Here is a 9,205-nt window from a genome sequence, read left to right as displayed (position 1 = left end):
GCTGTATAAGTCAAGGCATATAGCAGGTGTTCAATAAATGTTTGTTGAATTAGTTAATGAATGCTATAGGGAACTTTCCTAGAATGAAAGACCATGTACCCATTCATTGGGCATCTTCCCTTAGTACCTGCATTGGTGTTTATAAAGAAAATGGACATTTTCTCTTAAAGATAAAAGAGTAGGAAATAAAATCCTTTCCTGGTATGTGGCTGCCTATTAATGCTCAGAGAGTGTCTCCTCATTGGACTCTTGACCATTACTGTGATATAGTGTAGTGGTTAAGAGCAGGGTTGGCTCAAGTTCAAACTAGCTGTGTATCCTCGGGCAAGTCACTTAACCTCTCTTCAACTCAGCTATCTCATCTTCAAATGGGTATAATAATAATAATAATAACCTGATAAGATTGTTTTGAGGAATAGTGAGGTGGGTTATGGGATTATAGATTGTGTGGAAGGTAAAGAATGTTACCCCCATAGTTGTCCATGTCCTAATCCGTAGAACCTGTGACTCTGTTATCTTACATGACAGAAGGACTTTGAAGATACAAGTTAAGGATCTTGAGATGGGGAAGATTATCTTGGGTTATTCGGTGGGTCGTTATAAGAGAAAGAGGGAGGCAGGAGAGTCAGTGTCAAAGTGATGCAGTGGGAGAGAGACTTGATAGGCCATTGCTGGCTTTGAAGATGGAGGAAGGGGGCTATGAACAAGGGGATGTGGACAACTTCCTGAAGCTGGAAAAGGCAGGGAAATCGGTTCTCCCCTAGAGCTTCCAGAAAGGAACACAGCCCTTCTGACATCTTGATTTTGGCCTACAGAGGTCTATTTTTAATTTCTGACTTCCAGCACTGTAAGATAATACATCTGTGCTATTTCAAGTCATCAAGGTTGTGGTAATTTGTTACAGCAGCAATAGGATACTAACACAGGTGGGGTAGCCATTAGTACTCTGTTTACAATCCCCTTCAGTTCTGGCTTTTCTTGGCTTTCTTCACAGGGCAATGTAATCTAAACACTGCTCCAAAATTAAAATGAATCTTTTTGCCCATGTACACACTATTTCCCAGCCCCTAGCTACTCTTAATCTCAAGGCATCCACCTGTAAAAGTAGCCCCAGTTCTCCTACAATAGACAATGGACAAGAGGCCTCTCAGGGAAGCTGCAAGACAATTTATAACATCCTCTTCATAGCTTTTTCACTTACATATGGAAAATCATGTGCTTTAATCAACAGCCGATGAGATGAGTTGGATCACAAAAACCACGCTCTGAGGTCCTATTCAGGGAAAATGAACTAGTTATGGCCTCCCTTTCTCTGGCAGGAGGTTCTGAGCTTAACATGGAGATCCAAGGGCAGGAGTCAACCCTTCAGGTAGAAGGCCCATGGGAATTAGAGCTCTAGGACCCGTAGAAATGGGAAAGGGAAGAGGAAAAGAAGTGGGTTGGTCAGAGGGAGTCTGGAAAGAGAGGAAGGAAAAACCACAAACAGTCCAGCCAAACAATGAGAAGTGAGAGACAGCCTCCCACAGTCGATCCCTCCCGGGTTCTTGCTCGTTCCCGTTTTGGAAGCTTTCCAGGTAGACTCTAGTGCGGTGCACCTGCCCCTTGATGCTGGGCCGGGACAGCTATTAGCTGGGGCGGGCTGGGAATGCCTTTCGGCGAGAGCCATCGCCCTGGCGGGGTGGTGGGGAGATCGCAGGGAGGAGTCACCGGGCGCGAAACGGAAAGACTACATCTCCCAGGCCGCCACGCTTTCCAGCTGGAGTCTAGGGCGCTGACTGCTCCCCAGTTTCCGTAGGGAAGCGTCGGGCTACTGCAGCTATTGTGCGTCGCGCCGTTGCCCTCCTCTTCCCGCTTGGGCGTCTTTGGAGGAAGGCTACGTTTCATTGCCGTCCCGGCTTAACCCTTCCGGAGCTTAACAGGACAGCAGGCCGGCTCCCTTGGACCAGGAAGAATTTTGGGAGACGGAGGACTCTGGTAACGAGACCCTAGGGTGCAAGTAAGATACAGTTGAAGGAACCCGAGTCCCCAGGCTCGGTACGAGGGCTTCACCGGGGCAGGGCGGAGGCGCTGGCTTTAAGAAGGGGGAGGGGACAGTGCAATTAGGGTTGCCCGCGGAGTTCGGCAAAGGAAATCTTCAGCTGGCTCCGCCACTGGGAGCAAGGAGAGGCACCTCCCACCCCCGGCGCTCACCCCCGCCCACACCCTGGGCGGGCTGAAGTGTCACGTTTGCAATTGCTCAGGAAGGATCTGGCCGGTCTCCGGAGGAGAGCTGAGCTGCAGTTTCTGTCGCCGGTCAGGGGGGCGATGACTAGGGGGCCAGCTGCTTGCTAGGCAGCACCCCGCCAGGATCCGACTGCGTTAGTTAGCCCTCCCAGTCACCTGAAGCAATCGCCAGGCCGCCCGTTTCCGGTACAGACCAGCCAGCTGTCCCCAGGAATCTCATCTGAACAGGTACCTGTCCTCTAAAGGGAGGGAGGCTACAGCTTCCTGAGCGGGTCCTGCACTCTGCGCACCCCATCTTCTCCCTGTACTGTGCCACTGATGCTCTTGGTCTTTGTGTCTTTCCTCTCTCCTTCCAATCCCCGCCATCAGAACCATGGGGCACCCCCCGCTGGAGTTCAGCGACTGCTACCTGGACAGCCCTGATTTCCGCGAGAGGCTCAAGTGTTATGAGCAGGAACTGGAGAGGACCAATAAATTCATCAAAGACGTGATCAAAGACGGCAACGCGCTTATCAGCGCAATGAGAAGTAAGTGGAAGGCTTCGATGAGCAGTTTCCTCGAGTCGGTGGCTCTGGCCTTTGAGCTCTTCCACACCACGGGGAAAGGGGGGATTTAGGGTGATTCCCAGCCCAGGTGTCTGAGGCGAATGGGTTTCCGGACACTTTGGAGTGGGGTCAGTAGAAGTGGAAGGTGGTGGCTGCAACTAGAATTGGGGCTTTTCCCTTTAGTGTCCTTGGCTTTATAAGACAGGATCTGTAGCTGTCCCAGGGACCGTCTTGTTCTCCAACTATCCTTTCTTGTCAGACTGTTGTTCCGAAGGGACAGTCTGCTTGTACTGTCAGACATGTTTCTACCCATGTATGAGGCAAAGGGACATCCAAGCTGACTGAGGAACTGCCCTAGGACCTCCTAAAGAATTGGGAATTCAGGCCAGCAGCTTGAGTCAGGGTTTTGTTCCTGCCTGGCCTCTGGTTGCTATAGGTAAGTATGGGGGCAGTAAAAAAATTTCAGATGGCAAGTTATTTTCTAAGGAAAGCACCTTTGCCCCAGTGATTTTTTATCTTTAAGTTACTGAGTTATGGTTCTGGTCAAGGTCGGTGTAAGTTCAGAATTATTAAATGACATCACATGCCACTGAATTCTCCTCGAGGGTGGAACAAAGACCTGCCTAGTCCCTGGCAGGAGGAACCCGGCCCCCTGGGAGCATAGTAGAGAGCTCAGGTTGGGAGTCATCTGGCTGAAGGAACCTCACCTAGCTTGGCTTTCCCAGTGGTCACGGTTAACAGCTGTGGGACCGTCCCCTGCTTCCCCACTGTGTATGGAGTTTTAATTTCTGCTAGTTGGCAGAAGGCTTGGGGTAGGAGAAAGAATAATAAACATCCCCAACAAGAGTGCAGGCAAACCAATCCATTGTGCCAAAGTATATACCCAGAAGAATGGAGGTTAGTGAATGGGTGGATATAATTCATTTTTTCTCTTCTTGGTTGAAAGATGATTATGAAAAATAAAGTCAAAGTCACTGGCAAATATATTCTGTATGCCTATAACTTTTTTCTGAGTGGATTTATCCCACAAATACTGTGTCTGGTCCAGCGTGGGGACCTTAAGGCAAATGCAGCCAACCAAGAGCAGAGAGAAAGGCTTGGGAGCCGCAGCGCAGGGGTGTTTGTTGTGTAGCTCTCTTGATTTGCCCCTTGGAGTCTGTGCCTTCCCTACATATGTTGTCTGCCCACTTTGGTCAGAATAGAAGTTTTCCAGGTTCCTGCTGGTTGTTTGACTGAATTCGATCATATAATGGTTTGTCTTATTGCAGTCTGAACAAGAGTAAACTCTTGGCAGCACCTGAAAGATGGGGTATTTGAAATGCTGATCCTTAGAAACTTTAGGCCAGGCTTTGGGGTGTGTTGCCACTTAATAGAGTTCATTGAGAGGTTAAACATATGCAGGTTGTGCCACAAAGGTAGTTAGAAAGGTGGGGGTTCCTGAAAGGAAAAGGGGGAATGTTTGGATTTTCTTTTTATTTACTTGTTTCAGTAAACTGCTTGGTGCAGTTTAAGCCCCTGGAAGGGACTGGCTTTGTGAAGTGTAGGGTAAGCTGAAAGTGTTTGTGCTAAAAAATGAGCAGCTGAGGAATATCAGAGAGATTAGGATTCTTAAGAGAAAATAAACAGTTCAATAAAATGTTTGAGGAAGGGCAAAAGTTTTCTAAGCGAGGGGCAAGTTGCGGTTTTTATTCTTTCCTTTTCTGAGATTAAACGTGGTAAGAGTCAACAATTATGCAGGCTTAAACCTTTGCATATGGGCAAAAGATCCAAGAGTTATTTTGGTTCAGGGGGCTTCTTGATATTTATGGTGGTTTTCCCTTTCTGAGTATACATAGAAAGCCAAAAATAGGACAGTTAGGAAGTAAAACCCAGCAGCTAACCCACACTCCATTTCTTTCCTTTAAGTTGCATGATTCTAAAAATGTGATTAGCTAGAGGCAAAGGCGGGATGTTTCCCACTGTCTTGACCACAGTAATGTTTATACTCCCACTCTGTTTCCTCACACTGGGCTAGCTGGGCGACATTTTGAGAGTAAGTGAGGTAGATGCAAAACAAAGGTATACTTTTGCTTTGTGTGGAGGAAAAAGGAAGAGAGAGCACTGGAAGTGGATTTAGAAGACCTGGGCTACAATCTTGGCTTCACCATTTTGGGATAAGAAGGCACAAATCATTTACTTCATATATAAAATGGGGGTAATTATACGCACCTCACCGAGTTGCTATGAGGCTCAAAGGAGTTAATGGATTATGAAGGTATTTTGTAAATGGAAATGGCTAAATATTGTAAGTTGTTGATAATACGTCTTCAGGTTAATAATACATCTGCTGGTGAATGTGTACTTTTCGGTAGATTTCTAAAGGGAAATACATAAGCAGAAGTAGTTGGAAACATATTTTTTGCTGTCATCTTGTTGGAAAATGTCATTCCCTACATTGGTGTGTCTCAGCAATTAATTTTGTATATATGTGTGTGGATTCATTTTGTCATTTGGAGTCTGGCATTAAAAGTAAAGAAGAATTATTGGCACCTTTTTATTTAACTTATTAAATTGACCATCAAATCAACTGGCTAGTGTTTCTAGGAACCAGTGAAACCTAGTGCATCATGCCACAAAAACCAGCTGCAGTTTTTGTTAAAGTTGTTAAGCTAGTTGGAACTTGATTTCCTGCTTGTGTCTGATTTTGTACAGAGCTCTAGATAAGGTTTTAGTCACAACTGTGTATGATGATTAACTTATTAAATATAGGTCCTGTTTGGATATTTAGATTTTCTTAGATCTGTGCTCAGAGGTAACTGATGTTATGAATGATATTCAATATGTCTTCCTTGGGAAAGTGATTCATTCCCTCCCCCCCTTAAATGTGATCTATTCATAATTGTTGGAGTACAAAATGGTGATTATAACTTAAGCCAGTGAAAAATAAAAACACTGGCACTCTGAAAGGTGAATATACTGCACACTCTTCTGTTTGTTCTTTGTTTTTATATAGGCAGCTTTGATCCCTGGCGTTGTTTGAATATTTTCTACACACTTAGGCTAGGTATTATTTAGAACAAGTGATATAGCCTCTGCTTATATCCCGACACAACATGATACACCTAATAAATGTTATATAGTTCAGTGAACACATATCATTCATTCCATAAATACTCGTGCACATACTAAATTCAAGCCATTGTTCTCAGGGCTGTCACAGATGTGACAGAGTAAGTCACAGATGGGATCCTGCCCTCAAGGAGGTCCCAGACTAGTAGGGGAGGTAAGATATATGTAGAGATCACCATCATATAAGGTAGTAGATATGGATCAGAGCCATAGAGTGAGACAGGTGGACACCATGGTATGCGACATTAGAGGGAGAGGTCATTTCCCTGTGGAAGGACAAGGAAAAGCAAAGGAGGAAGTAGCATTGTAATTGGACAGAATTAATAACACTTATCACTTGTTTAGTTGTTCCTATATGCCAGGAATTAAAATCTTGTAAGAGCCTTAGGAGGCAAGGATTATTATTCCCACTTTATATATGAGAAAACTGAAGTTCAGAGGCGTTAAGTAACTTTCTCAACTGATAAGGGCAAGAGTGAATTAGAGCCCAGACCTGACTCTAAAAGCCCTGCTTATTTTACTGCATGGAACTGTATTCAGGACAGGGCATTTCATGTAGTAGGAATGACATAGAGAATGTAAAAGGATAGCAAATAATTCAAGTCATCTGGGATATATGGTGCAGGAAGAGAAGTTTGGGAGATAAGGTTGGAATAGAAGGTTGAGGTCTTGACTGTGCAGGACCTGTTAAGTACTTCAGACTTTTCTTTATAGGCAGGGAGTATTAAAAACATTTTTGGTAGGAGAGAGACATGGTCTGAGCTGTGTTTTAGGAAGATTCATCTGAGAGTGATGTGTAAGATGTTCCAATTCTAAACAAATATTTGTGACTTTTTAGCAGTTTATTAGGAACTTTAAATTTTCTTTGATATAGCTCAGGGGTCAGCAGACCTCTTCTGTAAAGGGCAATATTTTAGGCTTTGAGGGCCATTCAGTCTCTGTGGCAATTACTTAACTGCCGTTGTTGTGAGAAAGCAGCCATAGGTAATACGTACATGAAATGAGAGTGGCTGTGTTCTAATAAAACTTTATTTATTGACATTGAAAAGTGAATTTCACAAAATTTTCACGTCACAAAAATATTGTTCTTCCTTTGAATTTTTCAACTGTTTATAAATATAAAAACCATTCTCAGCTCATCTGGGGCGGGGGCATACAGAAATGGCTGTGGGCTGGGTTTGATTCATTGGTTGTAGTTTGCAGACCTCTGATACGAGTAGTTAACCTAAATGGATTTTTTTATTGGTAAGGCAGTGAATATAGTTATTGCTAAAACATAATGCCACATTTCACATTTTCCATCAACTAATTTTACTCTGGTGTGCTGCTACTTATGCCTGTTCTGGATTCAGGGTTTGCAGGCCCAAATGCTGTCAGTGGCCAAGGAGAAAACAGAAAAGCATGAAGCTATTGGAAGTGGGTTAATAGGGCTGGAGTGATTGGGGTAAAATACAGCAGCCTCATCCCATGTAAAAAAGCCTTCGCTTTCTTTAAAAATGTGATAGCTAAATGAAATATATTTACAGCCTGGATTCAATCAGGTTGCAACTCCTGAGCTAGATGATCTATTTCTAACAGTCTAGGAGTCTTGGATTCTAATGGGCTAGGAAAATAGAAGGTGATAGTCTCCAGACAGAGATTTCTCTAGGGAAGCACACTAGATGCTGCAAATGAACAGAGGCAGAATGATGGTATAGTGGGAAAAAACCCTAGACATGATGGGTATGGTGATGGTTCTGCTACTAATGGGGTCTGTGACCTTGGTAAGTCATTTGCTGGGGCCCTTGGTGAGGAGCCCAAAGGTAAGGGTGGGTAGGGGATCTATAAGCCCACTTTCAGATCTAACATTCCATGATTTTTTTTTCATGCATATTGTAGTTTAACCATTTGGGAAAGGAATGAGTAACCTCATTATAGGATCTTAATTTATACCTACATAAATTTTTACATTATATTAGTATATTGACAGCATTAATTAAATATAAAAATTTAAACAAAATTTTAAAATAGCCTTTCATAAACCAAGGATAACTTACTTTATATGTATGTATGTTTATATGTATAAAACAGATGTCAGAAAAAAGGAATTTTATCATTAAGCCCACACATACACATGCACAACCACAAATACACAGGCTGTCTTGGACTAAAGAAAACTTATGTCTTAAAAGAATGCAAAAATGTCACTTTCTTACATTCTATACTTTTAAAGATAAGAGTTTTAGATGTTTACGTTAAGGTTACTTTTTAGGGTACCTTTTCAGCTCTTGCTTTGGCAACCGGAGCACCTATTTGGTAAGTAATTGCTTTCCTGAAAGGATGGGTCAATTCCATCTTTGAGGCAAATTTGATATTGAATATATTTAGTGGAGCCATCTCTAGCTTTGCACACAGGGAACCTGGGTACTAGTTCCAACTGTGCCACTTCCTAGCTGTATGACTCTGAGTAAGTCTTTAGTTTTGCAAACCTAAGTTTTCCCATTTCTAAAATTAGAAGTTTGGTCAGTGAGCTTTAGGGTTCCTCCTGGCTTTCTCATTCTGTTTTCTGGGCTGCCACTGTCTTGCACAAATAGTCAAGCAACCTAAATTGATTCCATCGTAAACTTTGGAGCCAGTTCATCTTTACTCTGGGAGAGCGGGCAAAGGGAAAATCCAACTGATATGTCCAGTGTGAGTAGATGACTTGAATCATGCTAGCCTATTTGATTATCTGCTTGGTGAATGCTTCTTGAGAGGTGCCAACCTGGTGCCCTTCAGTTCTGTCCTGAATAGCTCTATAGTGAGGGAGACCAAAGCTTTTAATCCCTTTGGACTGAGTGTAGTGCTATGGTGTGCAGGGAGGAGTTGGTGATATAATATACATTCTCAGTCAACAGATATCCTGTCATTATCCTGGTGATAGTTAATCAGTGACTTGGAGGACATGAAGTTGCAATCGGCTCTCTGTATCTGCAGGTTCTGCATCTCTGGATTTAACCAATGGGGGATCGAAAATTCCAGAAAGTTCCCAAAGCAAAACTTGATTTACCACATGCTAGCAACTGTTTACATAGCATTTACATTATATTAGGTATTATAAGTAATAGGAGGATGTGGGTAGGTTATATGCAAATACTACACCATTTTATATAAGGGACTTGAATATTTGTGGATTTTGGTATCTGCAGGGGTCCTGGAACCAGTTCCCCACACATAATGAGGGAAGACTGTATTTTAGATATTCTGTAGAGTCACTCAGATCAATGTAATGAGTATGTCGTATGGTACTGCTGTTAGTAGATATGAAGCAGTGTCAAATGGAATTTGGTGGAGGCAATATTACCATATTC

General features: G+C 43.2%; 1 protein-coding gene across 1 annotated transcript in view; it reads left to right on the top strand.

The window, feature by feature from the left end:
* Positions 1-1,781: 1,781 nt before the first annotated feature.
* LOC118888293 (oligophrenin-1-like) overlaps positions 1,782-9,205 on the top strand; it is a 182,211-nt gene continuing 174,787 nt past the window's right edge. The window contains exons 1-2 of the mRNA XM_036839279.1: positions 1,782-1,974; positions 2,593-2,750. Of these exons, the coding sequence (XP_036695174.1) occupies positions 2,597-2,750 (154 nt within the window). The 5' untranslated portion in view covers positions 1,782-1,974; positions 2,593-2,596. The remainder of the gene's footprint in view (positions 1,975-2,592; positions 2,751-9,205) is intronic.

The sequence above is a fragment of the Balaenoptera musculus genome, chromosome X (genome assembly GCF_009873245.2).
Source record: "Balaenoptera musculus isolate JJ_BM4_2016_0621 chromosome X, mBalMus1.pri.v3, whole genome shotgun sequence".
NCBI classification, from domain to species: domain Eukaryota; kingdom Metazoa; phylum Chordata; class Mammalia; order Artiodactyla; family Balaenopteridae; genus Balaenoptera; species Balaenoptera musculus.
The sequence above is the reverse complement of the archived record's forward strand: the minus strand, read 5'-3'. Positions and strand labels throughout refer to the sequence as shown.